Source organism: Melopsittacus undulatus, chromosome 3 (genome assembly GCF_012275295.1).
Source record: "Melopsittacus undulatus isolate bMelUnd1 chromosome 3, bMelUnd1.mat.Z, whole genome shotgun sequence".
In the NCBI taxonomy this organism is placed as follows: Eukaryota; Metazoa; Chordata; class Aves; order Psittaciformes; family Psittaculidae; genus Melopsittacus; species Melopsittacus undulatus.
Genome location: NC_047529.1, coordinates 8,988,181 through 9,005,381, shown reverse-complemented (window position 1 = coordinate 9,005,381; position 17,201 = coordinate 8,988,181). Strand labels below are relative to the sequence as shown.

Genomic DNA, 17,201 nt, shown 5'->3' with positions numbered 1-17,201 from the left:
AATTTTATTCTTTGACACTGAGTTGCTTAAGTAGCTAATGGTAAATTCTGGAGTGATTGGCTTTGTGCCACTGCATCTAGAATTGCATTTCACATCTCCAAGGGCTTTTTATACAGGTAAATGGGAAACTGAGCTTTTGAAGAATTGTGGAGTCAGCATCCTTTTCTGTTTATATTAAACCACTTTTTAGTATAAGGTAATTTAGATATCCTGTTGAAGAGGATCTGTCTCTGAACATTTCATATCACCAATTTATTGTGCGGGGCCCTGTCATCCTGACTCAGCACAAACACTGAACCAGCGGGAGCAGGAAAACCTATGGAAAAGCTGCCTGCAGGGAGGAAAATACTGGCAGATTCTTATGTGTTTGTTCCACTCAAGCCATTCCCCTTGGGAAAGGGTTTCCTTTCCTCAGGTCTGATGGTCAGCAAGGTAGAGACATAAAAGCTAACTGTGAGCCAATTCTTGGTCCCTAATACTCACCCCAGGCTTTGTAGTATTATGGAGTCCCTGCCCATGGCAGGGGTGTTGGAACTAGATGATCTTAAGGTCCTTTCCAACCCTAACTATTCTATGATTCTATGGCCTCAAGGCAGCTAATAAGGGGGTAGTTTGGCTTGCAGCTGTACAGTGAAAGTTATTTAATATGAGTTGTCGTTGTCTATGACCTGTAGTGTTATCCACTCAGAGGTGAAGGGGGTGTCTTTTCCCAAAGATGGAACCACTGGAATGAAAGGGAAGAGAAGGAGACAGTTGAACTTCTTAAAGCAAAAGGAATTACTGACCAAAAACCATTTTATAGGAGTCTACAAACTCCTGAGTCCACCAAGCATTTTAAGCCTTATGGGAAATGAAGGAAGCCTTCACAGAAATTTAGCTTGGGAAATTCAGTTAGATTATCTCAATTCAGTTAGCTCATCTCAACTCTGAAATGCATCTTCAATTCACTCCAGGTCCTGGGAATGGTAGGCAGATTTTTATGGTAATTTGGCAAAGCTCTGTGGTCACTTTTTAGTGATAATTTTTTACTTTTAGCTGTTTCCAAAAAGCATGAAGGGTTTATTAGTTAATGCATGAGTTTCTGTCTCTAATAATTTTAGAATCTGTTGGCTGATGTCATGTATACTTGACAGTCAGAGAATTAGAAAGCATATATTGAACCTTTGATTTGCAAACTGCCTAATGGAGGATTTGCTTGGTCAGCTCTGCAGCAAGTAAAAGATGCTCATAGAAAGTGACATTTTGTGGTGCTTTGCGGTGTGCTGGTCTAATTCATTTAGCCTACTTGACAGCTAACCTCTTTGGGAGGCCTCAGCATCAAACTCCAAAACCTGATCAAGTCTGATAAACCCTCTGTATCAGTATTTGTGTTTACAAATATGTAAAGGGTGGGTGTCAGGATGATGGAGCTAGGCTTTTTTCAGTGATATCCAGTGGTAGGACAAGGGACAATGGGTGTAAACTGGATCATAGGAGGTTCCATGTTAGCAGACGGTGCATAGTCATTAACCAAGCGAGCGCCCTCCAGCTTGCTGCCAGACTCCACATGCTCACCCGCTGTGAGTCAGACTTCCAAGGCAGGATGAAATAACAGAACTGGTGAGTTGGAAGCCTGTCTCTGAGACCCTTTTGGCTTGCACCAAGCAGCAGCTCAGTACACCAAGCTGTTTGTTTGCTAGAGTTCATGTATTTGTGGAGCGGGCCTTATTTCTTGGGATTGGGCACTAAGATGCTTATTTTATTACCCAGGACTCTCGTCAAGGCTGGCTGTATTTGATACAGTTGAGCGTTTTGTCAGGCTGTTGCTTGTTCTGTCAGAGGCAAACTATAAATACACACGTGCTTCTGCGTTTCCCTATCTCTCTCTCTGTAAGAGGAAATGGGCTTGTTTTCATGTGATTAGCAGGCAGAGGAACTTGTGAAAGTGACACAGCTGTACTGTAAAAATGCCAGCCCACAGACTTTGCTGCCAGAAGAACTTGACTGCCAGCGCTGATAGACCAGGGAACAGGATTGCCTGAGACATGGAGCGAGAACCGATGCGTATAAGGGAGGGGTACTTGGTTAAGAAGGTAAGGGGGGCAGCTTTGGACTGAGTAGAGGAGGAAGCTAACTCTGAACAGGTTGGGGAGGTGTAGGAAAACATACTTTGGTTTCAGTTATTAAAAAAAGGATATTTTTTTTACCAAAAAGAAAAAGCAAATGAACAGAATTCCTTGAGCAGTAAACCAGGGTGGTGTTAGTGATCATAGAGATACTTACTAGCAGTTTTATCTTGTCAGATTACTACATAAGGCATTTTACACATATCTTGGATGTACCTTTGGATCAAAAGATTTATATTTTTATTAAGTAATCTAATGCCCACAGTAGAAGCCTGGCAAGACAGGTAGCAGCTTGAAATGGACATAGACTACTCAAATGCACTTAATTGCTGAGTTAAATAGCAAGGAAGCATAGTGAGATCAAAGAGGTCATATCACTTTGGTCTTGAGGCACTCTGTGGGGCCACAGGTCCCTTTGCAGAGTGAAAGCCATTTGCCACTAACTTTCTCCTCTTGATACTTACATTAGGGTGGGGAACAGTGCTGTGCTTAGGGTCAGTGGTTTAACTTGTACTATGTGAACTCCAAGAAGTATGAGTTCACCCTTTAAGGGGTTTTAGGTCAGCTTAAATTTCTATTTCTGTATTTTGGGGGGGCTTTGTGTCATGTGAGCGTAAGAAACAGCTGATTTTCTGATACTGTAGTGCTGCAGATGTTATAAAAATTGTTCTACCAAAGGGAAGTTTTGTGTGTTCTTAAAGTAGCTAATGATTTCATAGAGCAATTCAAGGAAAACCTGTCTGTGTCTGCAGTCTTTGGAGTAGGTGTGACAGCTTGATTTTTAGTCCAGGAAAAGCTTGCTTATCTTTCATAAGATGTTCTAGATGAGAACAATGTGACCATGTTTGGGTTTGCTGATGATGTGTGTCTGAGAATGCCAGTCTTAACACTGCTCTGCAGTGGCTTCCTTTGGTAGAGCATGTTAGAGTCTGGGCTTTAGGAAGTGCTGGACTTCTCTGTTTATGAGCAGAAAGACTGCTTATGGTAAACCCACAAACAAAAGGAAATTGCAACAGTTCTTGCCTTGGCCCATCATCTTAATTAATTTCTTAGCAGAAAATTGACCAGTGGGTTAATTTAGACTCTCAAATAATGGTAAATTCTTATTGCTTAATAAATAAATACAGAATCAAAAGCAAACAGCAGTCAACCCGTATGCAAATGAGGCTCTTACAGTTCCCTTTTGGAGGTCACATAGTCCAAGCTAAAGCACTGACCCTTAAGCACAGCACTGTTCCCCACCCTAACATAAATATCAAGAGGAGAAAGTCAGTGACAAATGGTCTTCACTCTCTGCAAAGGGCCCTGTGGCCTCATGATGACTTCTTTAGGAGGTCAAATCCTTGTTTTCACTTTGCAGGCATAATGAAGAGGAGAAAAGTACATAAATAGCATTTGTTGATCACTTTCTGTCCCTAGTGTGGGCTGCAGAGGCTAGAAGCAAGTCTTACGCTTAATAAGATCTCAGCTGATGGTTTTTCCTCCTCACCCTGTAATTGAACATAAGGTCTTACTCAGAGTTCAAAGGCCTCTCTTGGAAGGTAGGGAAGCAAAAAGGATGTGACAAACGGTTCATCTGGAGAATAATTAAAATAAAAATAAAATAAAGGCTCAGTGTGTTTCTGTCCCATTCACTTCTGCAGAAATAAAAAGTGCAAATATAACCACATCTGCCCAGCTTTCAGGTTTACCAAATCAAAACAGGCCATTTTCACAGCATAACTGTGGCTGCCTTGCTTCTATCTGCAGCTTTAGCATGGCTCAGCCACCATCATCTGAGGTGGACAGAGATGCAGTGTAGTAAGTCACTTGGGTATCTGGGATTGTGACCACAACCAGCTTCAAAAGTGGTGGGACCACAGACGACACCTAGCTAGAATGCAACAGTCTTAGTAGTTTTAGCAGTTAATCATGCTCAACACAGAGAAGCAGGTTGTTTCTCTCTGAGACCCATAGAATTTTTCTGTGTGTTTCATTATATGTAGGATCTGGCCCTATCTTTATCTCTGTATTTCTTGCATCTAACAGCTGTGTTTCAGGAATGGGAAGTAAAAACTTTAAAAGATTAAATGAAGCACTTCAATTCCTCATCTCAGAGGCTGGAGATCTGCAGCTGAAGACCCTTATACTGTTCGTTAGTCTTACAGTTTATACCTCTATGTCTAGAAATCCTCTGAGGTGTATGCTTTCTTACTAGACAACCAAGCCTCAACAGCTGACTGTATTGTAGCACCAAGTCCTAAATATTGCATAAGATGCCCAGGTTAATAGGACAAGGAGTAATGGATTAGAACTTAAAGAGGGGAAGTTTAGATTGGATATAAAGAAGAAGTTCTTTGCTGTAAGGGTGGTGAGGCACTGGAATGGATTGCCCAAGGAAGTTGTGAATGCTTCATCCCTGGCAGTGTTCAAGGCCAGGTTGGACATAGCCTTGGGTGCCATGGTTTAGTGTGAGGTGTCCCTGCCCATGGCAGGGGGTTGGAACTAGGTTATCTTAAGGTCCTTTCCAACTCTAACTATTCTATGATTATATGATTCTAATGAGACAGTTCTGATGTGCCATTTCACATCCAGAAACTTTGAGGCTTATTCATAATATTGCCACTAGGTCATCTTGAAGACAGTAGTTGGGACTGATACTGAAAAGAAACACCTCCTGGGGCAGGCAGTGTGATTTTCGGACACACTCATGGCTGAGATGGCAAGGGTCAAACAGTGGTGATCAGAGGAATAACAACAGTGCTCTTTAATTGTGTAGTAAGATAGGTGTGGTTGTGCTGTGTTCTCCTTGAGACACTAGTGATAGTTATTTCAGTATGTCAGACACTCCCTGGAAGGTCATATCTTCAGTGAGTATCATGTGACGAGAGTGATATATTGAACATAGTATACACATCTGTTTATTGCAGCAGGGCAGCATGTTTAACACCTGGAAGCCGATGTGGGTAGTGCTCTTAGAAGATGGAATTGAATTCTACAAGCGGAAGGCTGACAACAGCCCCAAAGGGATGGTCCCACTAAAGGGAAGCTCTATTAACAGCCCATGCCAAGATTTTGGCAAAAGAATGGTAAGTACTTTTTCAATAACAATGAAAAAATCGTGATACAGCAAAGAGATAAATGCTGTGACCCACATGCCTAAGTAAAGCTATATTTCCAAATCATTTTATTACCATTTGGTGACCCCACATATTTCACATTAATGATATCTGTATTAATCACCACTGTATTGTTACTGGTAGGGCTTTTGCAAGTGACTAAGAGTCACATTTACACTCAGAGAGTAAAACCCAAAACTGACCTAGAGAAAGTAGTTCAAATGTTGCCTACATATTTGGGATCTCTTAAAGTCAAAGGTAGCAAGTGCACACACAGGTCCTGCTTCCCAGTAAAGCACACAGGTGACTATATTTGCAAATTCAGAGTCTTATGTGACAGAAGAAAGGTAGAGGAAGATAAATGTACAAGCATACATATTTTGTTATAGGGTTCATGCATAATAGTTATTGGTAAAACAGGATTTCCAGTATGAGCAAAGAATCCTATCTATGGTCAGTCATTTGTTATTTCAGCAACTTGGTTTCATCAAATAGGCATCATACCCTCAGGAATTCCTTTGACAAAGGGGTTCCCCAGAATCTGGAAGATTGTACAATTACAGCTTAAAGAAGTTTACCATGAGGATACCTGACTGAAGACAGAAGTCTGAGAGCATTAGAAAAATAGAAAGTGTGAGAGTACATGAGAGAGAAAGCTGCATTTTCTCATATGAGTGAAGAGAATTACACCTGTCCTTAGGTTTTGCGGTAAGCGGAGTCAGGGTCCCTGGTGTCAGGTTTGGACCTGCTAGGTTTCCTTTTATTTTCCTTCCTTCTTTTTAATTCTTTCTTTTGTTTTTTCTTCTTTGTGCAGTCCCCATATTTATATATTAAAAAAGTTGATTCTTATGAAGTCTTTTTAGACTTATATCCTTTTAAGAAAAAGGGTCTCCTACTTCTTTGAGGCAGTGCAATAGAAGGATGGGGCAGAGAACAAAGTTTGCAGTTAATTCTGTGCTAAGTCAAAGAAATTGTAGATGGCTGCCTCTCCCGGGAACACTTGGTAATCCCATCCAAAGCAGGATCATCAAGAGCCATCTGCTTTTCCTAGCTATCCATAGGTGCTGGGAGTTGTCTGCAGAAGGAGACTGTATTGTCATGCCTGGAAGAGAGTTGCGCAATCACGTATTCCCACCCCATGCTCATCATAGGCTTTTTGATCCCTGAGCTGGCAAGGGAGATTGTCCAACTGATTCAGAAGGGTTTAAGATTGACTGCTAGTCATGCCCATTTACTCTTCCTTATTGCTAACAGCTCCTGTCTGAGCCATTCTTGGCACGGCTGGGCAAACCTTGCTGGTTGACTCCTGCAGCTTCAGACCTAACCTTCTGCTTCAGCCAGTGTGACTGTGTGTCAGTGCATTGCCTGGGCACTGCTGAGAGCACTTAGTTACAGCACTTGGCTTTACATCTTTTGTAAACCATGGGTAATAAAGGTGAAGCAGAATTACATCTAGGGACTAGAGCACAGGGCAGGAACATGAAATTACCAAGTAAAGGAACAGAAACTAAGTATATCTGCACACACTTGGTTCTAATTCTACTGTTTTGAAACCATGTTCCTACATTATCTAATTAACAAGCTTCAGCACAGCACTCTACTTATGAGGTATGATGCATGAGGAGAAGGGTACTGTATCACAGATCCTACATTATAATGTTGGAAGTTAGGTTTTTCTCATGAAGCATTCTTTTCCAAACAGTTTTGTGGGGGTGTTTTTGTTGTTTGTGTTTTTTTGAGCGTTTTTTTTTCCTGATTGGTTGGTTGGTTTGGTTTGGGTTTTTCTTTAACTCTTATTGAGGCACTGACATAACTATTGGTCTATAATAGTTGCTAGGAAATATCATTAACAGTAACACATTTAACAATAATGAAAAGATAATTGACCAGCATGGTACATTCTACAAGTTAGGCAGAGAGGTCTAAAGTGTCTGTTGTCTGCTGAAGGCAAAGTAAGAAACAGCCTTGCCTGCCCAAAGGGTTGCTCGAAGATGTAGCAGTTAGCAGAAGATATATGGCATCTGTATCAAAGGGTGATGAAGTCTTTGAGGAGCCTTCCTTTGGCTGCAGTGGACATTATGCTTCATTTTACATTATGAGTTTAAATATTGAGATTTACTTTAGGCTTCGCTTCAGTTGCTGGGGCTTTTTCTGAGGGAGAATATAGAAAAAAAGGAAGGATCTCAGACCTGGGGGTTGAGGCACCCAAACCACCTTCTCATAAGTGAGATCTGATGCAGAGTTTGCTGAAGTCAGTGGAAGCAATCCAGGCAACTTCAGTGGCTGTTGGATCAGATCCTCCTTACTGAGTTGGTGGGACAATTCTGCAATTACATAGACTAATAGCCTTGGAAACACATTGAATTACAATTTGCACTGTTCAAACAAGCAAAACTTCAGCATGCTCGTTTGTATGAATGACACTGTCAATGGGATTGTATACAAGCAATGCCTCTGCATTCCATCCTGCCTTCTCACTGCTTGCATGCCAAAACATATAGTTCTTCCTCTTATGGGAATTATTCTGATTCTTAGTGGTTTGCGTACATTTGTTTCATATAGCTAGAAATAAATGTATAATTTTAGGACAGGAGTTTCAAAGGTGAAAAGTGGGATAATTCTTATTAGCCAGTCTCACTCAAACCCAGTTTGGGACACTGGGCCATGAGCAGACTTTTATATTCATTTGGTTAGACTTTAGCTTTTTGAATCAGCATGTGTATCTGTATCAGGACCTAGCTTGAAAATTCAGGAGACATTTTGCTAAATCAGTTGCCAAAAGCAGGTTCTGTGGGGAAAGGAAGCAATCTTGGATTTGTTAAACAGAAACAAATATAACCTGTTCAGAAGAGACTGCAACTGTATATTTGGAGATTTTGTTTCAAAGTGCATTCATCACCATTCTTCATCTGAAGTTTGATCACTTCTTAATGTGATATTAATTCTGCTATGCTTGAGCTTTCTCTATGGCTTTCCCCATGGCTTTCCTGTGGATAACATTATCATGCATGGTTGCTTACAGTCAGATACGTTTGTCCTAATTTAAACCAAAATGTTAGTATTTAGAACAGTCTAATTGTCTAATTTTCACTAAAGCACAAACAGAAGCGCATCATCAGAGGCCTTGTGACTTGGTCACTTCTAAGTTTGGAGACTCAAGCTTTTCACTGATTTCAGACAGAGCTTAGATGTCTAGCTTAGTGGCTTAGCTTTCCAAGAGCTGAAGTTAAGAGTCAGAGCTTTCCCAATTGCCTCTGTGTACTGGGAATAAACTTTTCATTAGCATTTCACTTTACATAGCTTCTGAGCTCTTTGACTTTGAGATTGTTGATTTTCCATTTGGTAAAAGCTTGTATTAATGATTTAGTATTTCATTCTGTTAACCTAGTGTGTAAGCATGATTCTTGGATATTGGGATTTCATAGAATCATAGAATACTTAGGGTTGGAAAGGTCCTTAAGATCATCTAGTTCCAACCCCCCTGCCATGGGCAGGGATACCTCGCACTAATCTGTTTGCTTTTCACAAATGTACCATACATTGCTTTTCAGGATATAGCTCTTTACTGCATAATAGAAATGGTAGGTGTTGCTGGAAAGATGAATGGTGTCTCATCAGAAACAGTTACTTTTCTGTCTGAAATAGATTTTTCAGGACCCACTGTTTGTAACTTTGATATCTGTCTTCCATGAAAGTCAGTGGGACTTCCACACAATGTCAGGGTGTCAGAATTTTTCACATTGACAGCAATCTGGAAGATGCATACTGGGGATATTCAGAAACGTGCCATTTACAAATGCGGGCCTCAGCGGACTCAGTGCTTTCAGTTCACTGCTGTAGACTCACCACGCTCTGCTCTTTGATGATGATAGCCTCTGCTTTACTTGCCCTCATAAAGCAATGCTGTTGGCTTGCTGATTAGCCTGTCACTTTCAGATGCCTGCTGAGACAGAACCTCTTGTACTTACTCTAATACAACTATGGAACAAATTACAATTCTGCTTATGGAGAACTGTATTTTAGAGGAAGTGGAAACCCTCCTGCCTGAGTAATTAGATTCTGATTTTCTATTGAAAAGATCACTGGATGAATATGAGATCAAATAGTATGAACTTTGGGTTTGGGTTTTCTTGGTTGTTGTGTTGGATTTTAGTTTTCCTTATTCCTTTCCCCAGCTTCCCCCTCCTCCCCCAGGTTGGTGTTATTTTTTTCTGCTCAGAATTACCTTTAAAAGATCTTTTCTCATTTTGGGAAATAGTTTTTCCATTGTTGCTAGTGTGTTTAGATAGGTAGCGATCATAAGATGTAGCCACGGGTGGGATGTACCATCTCCCTACCAAGCCCTTAAAGGTTTGCTAGGCTGCAGATGTGTTCAGCTGCTCTCCAGTGTGACTGTGACCTTTTCTGGCTTTGTGAATCAGTAGCTGAGGTACATGAAGTGGGTATTTTTCCCTCCCTCAGACTAACCTCATCTTTATAAACAGTAACAGAAATTTACACCCACTGTAAGCCTGCAGGGCTGGGCACTTGAGCCTCTCAGTTGAACTTCCAAGCAAAAGTTAAAATAGGCCACTACACTGGTGCCACTCACCTTGGCTATAATGACAATGTCAGGGTCACCCAGCAGGAAATAACAAGAGTCAGTTTCCTGCACTGCCTGTTCATGCTTTTCTTCAGAGGTTTTTAAACGTAACTGTGTAAGGCACTTTCAGTAGTCCCTCAGGCACAGGTAGCCTGTATGTTGTGGTGGTACTGGGCTAACTGTGCCCAACTGGCTACACTAGAGTGACTTCTAAAAGAAACATCATTTATCATTGCAGTTTGTCTTCAAGATCACTGCAGCCAAGCAGCAGGACCACTTTTTTCAAGCTGCCTACCTGGAGGAGAGAGATGCCTGGGTACGAGATATCAAGAGAGCAATTCATTGCATAGATGGAGGCCAGCGGTTTGCCAGAAAATCCACAAGAAAATCTATCAGACTGCCTGAAACAATCAACTTGAGGTTTGTTCTCATAGCTCTGCTCCCCCTTTTACTTCCATCTGCAGGCAGTGTGCCAGATAGCGTAACCTCTGTCTGGACAAGCTATGGGCATGTCTGTCCATGCTACCTCTCTGGTTTCACTCAGTCCTTTCTGCATGACTAAAGATTACAGAGCTCAGAATGTGGCAGAAATGAGCTAGCGATCAGAACCGGGAAAATAATTTTCAATGCACCAAAACTTGCTTATTTATCAAAGGATTTTGCTGATAAGGAGATTTCTGAGCACACTGCAATGGAAAAGGAGACCCCAGCCACAGTGTGATTCTGCCAGGAGAGGCGTTTTTATGCAATATATAGTCTATTTTAAAAATATTTTAAAGCTTTTGTTTGCTTTCCAGAGGAACACTGATGTTAGCCTAAGTTTTGGATGCTGAGGGTAGAGTGGTGCTTGCCAGAGAACTTGGAACTGGCAAATGGAGAAGAACAGATAAAGGTCACACACAGGAAGCCATCTGTTTGTCAGTACTTTAAAAAGTTAAGGACAACTTCTTGCCTCTGAGCAGTAAACACCAAGGTACAAATGAACCTGCAGTGCTCCTTGTAAGACAGTAAAACTGCACAGAGCCAAGATCCAACCAAATTTCACTTCTCTGCTTTAGCAGAGGATCACCCTGACTGACAGGCCAAAGGATGTGACATTTAATATTCATCTTTCTTGTCATTCCAGTGCTCCAAGAGTTCTAAGCAAGTGAAAAGTGGATGTGAGGAAGAAAGTAATGCCAGGGCTCACTGAGGTTACTTGCTGCCTCTGAGGGCATGCAGTCTTTGGAGATGTCACAGTGTCAGATTTTTTGCTCAGCCAAGGACCTTTGGGGGAACACAGTGCAGAGCAGTGAGCTCCTTATTGGCACCAAGGCCGTGGGGCCCTGTGAAGATGCCTCAGGAGTGGGTATTCACTGCTGTTCACACTACATAATTTGTTCCATTCTGAAATCATGGGGGTGTGGTGAACCACTTGAGCACTTGTCCCTTTGCTCCCCTAGCTGTGACAGAAGACTCCAGGCTTTGCAACATGAATTTTTCAGATTAAACTAAGCCATGCTGTAACCCTGCAGAGAGTAATATGCCAGCAAAGCATGAAGATCCTGTGAATGACAATGATATTATCGCACAAACTGGCTAAAGCTTTTTATTTGCTAAGTTTCTGTGGTTCTTTTTATGCACAGTGCTTTGTACCTCTCAATGAAAGATCCTGAAAAGGGAATAAAGGAGTTGAAGCTGGAAAAGGACAAAAAAGTGTACAATCACTGCTTTACCGGTAAGGAGCTCTTGTCCTGCTTTCTCATATAACAAAGGGAGCACAGGCTGAGAGGCTATGGATAGATGAAACAGCTCTATGCTCTGTAGAGCACAGAGAAGTTTAAGAAGAAAGCCTGCAGATGTTTTTCTGACCAACACTGGAGGTGCTTTAAGGATGAATCTTGAAAAGGTGTTCAGTTGTGGCCATGGTAAGCAAGAGAAGAGAAAGAAAATTAACCAGTGCCAAAAAGTTTGATATAGATCTTTGTAGAAAGTTGCATGAAATGCTTAAATACAGAAGAATTATTCCTTTCTGAAATATTCTTCAACAGTGTCACATTGTAATTTCTGTCTTGCTTTCAGTCAAATGGTTTGTGCCTGATATTGTTTGTTCCTTTGTAACCAGGCACCACTGTGATTGACTGGCTGGTGTCTAGTAACTCCATCCGAAATCGCAAAGAAGGTCTCATGCTTGCCTCTTCACTCCTGAGTGAAGGCTACCTACAGCCTGCAGAGGATACATCCAAGGCTGCTGCTGAGGGGCTGTCAGACACCCCTTTCTTAGATCTCAGCGATGCCTACTATTACTTTGTGAGTGTTGCATTCTGGTTTTTATTTGTCTCAGAATTACTAATGCTCTGCTTTTCTCAGGCTTCTTGTTGGGTTTCTTAAGTCCTAGAGGAAAGATTGGACAGAAACAGAGAGATCTACATTAATTGTCTTTCTCTACATGATATTCAGAATGAACTGGCTCACTTTAATATTTGTAAGCAGGACATTTCTTTTTCTCGTACCCTCCTAAGTGTGAACTGAGTGCTGAGTTTAAGCTGGGTTCTTTATAACTTAGGCTTTGTTCCTGGTAATTTCACCAGTGACCAGAATTTAACCATCAGTTCCTCTGATGATTCAGCAGGAGGCAAGCAAGTAATTCATTATCATGGGGCTTCCTGGAATGACACAAGCTACAAATCCTTTTTTTCTTTTGTGTGGAGCCATCAAATCTGACTCAGTGCATGTCACACACGCATACACAGCTTGCCTGTGAGCAAAGAAGTTTTTAATGTCCCCCAATAACACCTGTCCTGGGTAGTTCACCCAACCTTTTTGGTTTATTGCTTCAAGTTCTGTGGATTGATTTGAAGAACCCACAGTACCACAGTCAAATACTGTTTTAAAGATGTTTGCTTATGAACTCATACTAACAAAAAGTATGCCTTCTGTCATGTGAAAATGCTTGAATATAACGATTTTCTTTATATTCACCATATAGAATCACTTGACTTCAGTAAAATGACTCTTCCATTACTTAATTTGTCTTCCTAGAATGTGTCTGTGGCAGGGACACTTTACCTGTGCAGCAATGGAAGCAGAGACACAGTTGATGAAAGCAGCCTTGTGGCCATCACAGCTGATGGCTACCTGGGACACTTCTAGCAGTCCATGTGTGCTCTGCTTACTTTCAGCTTGTTTCTAGTTTGATTCAATACCAGTATGGTGTGAAGAGACCACAGCAGGTCAATGTCTGACTTGTTATCATACAAGTTGGCAGCACAGATGTTTACTCTAAGCCATATGAATGGTTACCTACATTTACATCATTACCATCCTACATTAAGGAGGAGGGAAGCCAAAGAGAAGCCATATTTGTACATGTACATAGACATGCAGCACCTGTGTAACTTCTGAATTTTCTCTTGTGGTCATGCAGCCAGACAGTGGGTTTTTCTGTGATGGGAATTCTAGTGATGATGATGTGGTCCTGAAAGAAGAATTCAGAGGCATAGTAGTCAAACAAGGATGTTTGCTGAAACAGGTCAGTATTGCATATGTTCCATTTTGTCACTGGGATGGTGTTCATTGGATACAGGTTTACACTTTTACAACAAAAAGCTTTAGGGAAGGGATAAACCAGCTTATGCCATCTCCACAGTTTATAGATTTCATCTCTGTCCCTCTTGCCTTAGCACAAAGAATACTTGCTGTAGCATGGCAGCAGAGCTTCTGCCCAACTTTGCAAGGTTTATTGCTCTTACTACAAAATAAGTCAGATTATAGCTTTAATTAGGAAAGGGTGCTAAAGCAGGAGATGTGACAAGTCATTGGTGAATTGGGTAAAAACGCTGCCAATCCAATGTCCCTCTGGATACACAGCTGGATTCAGTTGCCAGTTTTCACGGGCTTTTTTTAGTGTACCTGAGCAAAAGAGTCCTTTCAGTTACTAGTATTTAATTCTGTCCCATCTGTAAGGTGGCAGGTAACTGTATACCTTTCCTTTCCAGCAAAACTTTAAGCAATATGGTGACTGTGATGATAAGATGCTTACTTTCTGGGGCCATTGCAAGCAGATATTAGTGAATGGAAGGCAAGACCAGGATTCTTAAATTAAGAGAATAGTTCAGTTGAAAGGAGCCTACAATAATCATCTAGGCCAACTGGCTGACCATCTCAGGGCTGACCATAGAATCATAGAACAGTTAGGATTGGAAAGGACCTTAAAATCAAGTTCCAACCCCCCTGCCATGGGAAGGGACACCTTACACTAAATCATGTCACCCAAGGCTCTGTCCAACCTGGCCTTGAACACTGCCAGGGATGGAACATTCACAACCTCCCTGGGTAACCCATTCCAGTGCCTCACCACCCTCATAGTAAAGAACTTCTTCCTTATATCCAATCTAAACTTCCCCTGTTTAAGTTTGAACCCATTACCCCATGTCCTGTCACTACAGTCCCCAATGAACTGAAGGTTAAAGCATGTTATTCAGGGCATTGCCCAAATGTCTCTTAAACACTGATAGGCTTGGGGCATTAATAACCTCTTTAGGAAATCTCTTCCAGTATTTGTCCATGTTCTCTGTAAATAAATGTTTCCTAGTATCAAGTATGAACCTTCACTGTTAAAATATTCATTTGATGCCTAAGAAATTTTTTGTGATCTTCATTTGTATTTCTGTTGCTCAATCAGATTACTCGAAAGAAATAGAAGCAATCTTTCTGCTTTTACCCTGTCACATTCACAATGGCCTAGTTAGTAAGAACTTCTGTGCAGTGTAGCTTGTTGAGAAACGTATTTTGAAATGCTGAGAGGAAGTGGTTCATGACAGTCTTCCACTTGTGTTGGTCTGGGATTGGTCATCCTCAGTGACCTGTGGATCATTGCTCAGAAGCGTTACTGCTTCTGATGAGAATGCTTTCAGCAGATCTAGATTTGTCCCACCCATCATTTGAATCTTGAAAACAGCAGTGAGGCATCTACACCCATATTGGAAGATGGTGTTATTTCTGCCTGAGCTTCTCAGCCGGGAAACCTCCCTAGGGTTCTTAAGCCAGATAAGCCTTTTTTTGTTGTTGATTGGTTTTGTCTTGCGGGGAAAGAAGGACCTTCAGCTCATCCTTGCCAATAGTTCACAGTACCTTCCTGCAAGACATTTTGCAGCCATGCTTTCTGGCAAGCATTTAAACCTAGTTTTCAGACACCTCATGTGAATGTCATGACTACCAGGCTATGAAATGTGTTTAGGAGCATCTCCTATGTTGAAGCTGTCCTGCTTCATATGACACATAAAAAGAGAAACTGGTGTGAAAGGCCAGTTGTGCAAAAAAGTGGGATGCAGTGAATACTTCCTGTCCAAAATATTCAGCCTTTTTCCTTTTATATTTGCCTGTTCTCTCATGTATGGGTAAGCTGACTGTAAGTGCTTGCAGGTAAAGCAGTTCACAACATTCCTGGTTTTGAATTTTTCTAGGGACATCGGAGGAAGAACTGGAAAGTGAGAAAGTTTGTTTTAAGAGAGGACCCTGCATATCTTCACTACTATGATCCAGCTGGTGTAAGAGACATTTGGTTTATTTCCTTGTTTGTTTTAAAGCCAATACCTTATAGAAATATCTGAATGGAGTATTTGCATGGGAGTGTGTGATAGGAAAGGCCAAGCAGTACAGGGGAGCTCACATGGCCTAGCCATCCTCTGGAAAAGCAGGGTGAAGGATGGTTTCTGGGTCTTCCAAGTCAGGGAGGCAAGTGTCACCCAGACCTGGAAACGGGTAACCCTGAACTGTGCTCTCACCTCTTCTATGGTGTGATTAATAAGAATTAATGTGTGCTCTCATTTGATTAAAATGAACTAGGCCTTTTTCTATTTACTGGGACATTGAAAAAAAACCTTACAGTTGGCACAAGGCTCATATTCTTCTCATACCTTTGTTCAGGACATGCTAAGTACTCAGCAGATCCTGAATTCCAAATCCCTGAAGAGATTTCTTATTTCCCCCTACCATACCCCCCCATGCTCCATGTCATGCATATATTGAGGATCCTCTGGTTTCCCATGTGACATACCATGTCATTAAATGTTTTTGTTTCTGTTCTGGTGTTGTAGCCACATATTAACATATGAACAGTATCAGAAGTGTTGAATTTTATTTTGATTTCATGTCCTCATCAGGGAGAAGAACCACTGGGAGCCATTCACTTGAGAGGCAGTGTGGTGACAGCAGTGGAAGATATGCCTGACTGTAAGGAACTATATTGAATTAGCTGTATAATACATTTTTGATACATTCTTTCAATCTGTCTGAAGTCACAAGTGGTTTTTACTCAAAGCTAATCTGTGTGCAATGGTCTAGTAATTCTAGAGACTAGTCTATTGCTGTCTTAATTACTGGAGAATGATATTATGGTGAAGGTAGCAAGAGGGAATCTTGTGTTTTTTAAGTTGTTCAGAGAAGACCTGTCAAAAGGATGACACCATCCCTATGTTGGGATAACTGGCCTTAGACAAAGTAAGCTGAGTTTGCTTTTTTTAGCTGATGAGTTTGGGATGGAACATTTAAGTTAGAAATGGTTATGCCACAAATTGTTACTGTTCGCATTCTGTTCCCTCCCAAAACTAGAAACTGTGGGAACAGCAATGGCTGAGCATTGCTGCAAGGAACAAGAAACACTCATTCCATGCATTCTGCTCCCATGGGAGTGGCAAACTCATATCCAGCAAGTTGGCATCTCAGCACCCGTGTAGCCTGTGGTGGTAGATATGAAAAAAAACCAGAGATTCTGGATGTGACGTGAACTTGAATGTCTTGATTTGTAGCTGGCAAGGCATGGAAGGGTTTCATAAACCATAGAATGGTTAGAGTTGGAAGGGGTCTTAAAGAACAGGGGGAATATGGGGAATATGGGGAATATGACCTGTCTGTAGGATTGCAGACCTTTCCACGGTTGAGGATCAATTAACCAGAGACTCTTGAAGGTGAAATGTGCAGAATTCATAGGTTATTTTCCAAGAGAGACCTATCTCATGGACCCAACCTTGCAATTGGTTTGTGAAGGCCTGATCAGGCTCAACTTAGAAAGGAAATCCCCTTACGGTGTGTAAAGGAAGAAACTTTGTGAACACAAGGTACCCTTTCATGTCTGACTTCCCTGTTTCTCTTCCCTGTAGCCAAGAAGCATGATGTCGACAACATCCTCTTTGAAATTATCACAGCAAATGACATCCACTATTACTTGCAAGCAGCCTCACCTGCAGAGCGTACAGAGTGGATCAAAGCAATTCAGGCAGTTTCTAGGACTGGAAAATGAAGATGAGCTGCCAAGAAGACAGACAACTGAAATTAGTAACTTAAAACAGAAATTTCACTGAAAGAAAGCAATATCATCCAGAAAGGCATCCTAAGGCTTGTGGGCTGGGGTGAGGGTGGGCAGTAGGTTTCAATGCT

At 41.4% G+C, this 17,201-nt stretch overlaps 1 protein-coding gene across 3 annotated transcripts; it reads left to right on the top strand.

Moving 5' to 3' along the window:
- The first annotated feature begins 1,547 nt into the window (after positions 1-1,547).
- Positions 1,548-17,199, top strand: PLEK (pleckstrin). Of its 3 annotated transcripts, none has more exons than XM_031047546.2 (9): positions 1,548-1,599; positions 5,015-5,173; positions 10,024-10,205; positions 11,411-11,502; positions 11,890-12,074; positions 13,192-13,296; positions 15,230-15,313; positions 15,929-15,998; positions 16,925-17,199. In XM_031047546.2, the coding sequence occupies exons 2-9, from the start codon at positions 5,024-5,026 to the stop codon at positions 17,062-17,064; spliced, it is 1,008 nt and encodes a 335-aa protein (XP_030903406.2). In that variant the 5' UTR covers positions 1,548-1,599; positions 5,015-5,023; the 3' UTR covers positions 17,065-17,199. The 3 variants fall into 3 exon arrangements, with proteins under 3 accessions (XP_030903406.2, XP_030903404.2, XP_012984094.2); XM_031047544.2 differs by lacking the exon at positions 1,548-1,599 and adding an exon at positions 1,935-2,072; XM_013128640.2 differs by lacking the exon at positions 1,548-1,599 and adding an exon at positions 1,970-2,072 and having other exon boundaries at positions 5,018-5,173; positions 16,925-17,165.
- Positions 17,200-17,201: the final 2 nt, after the last annotated feature.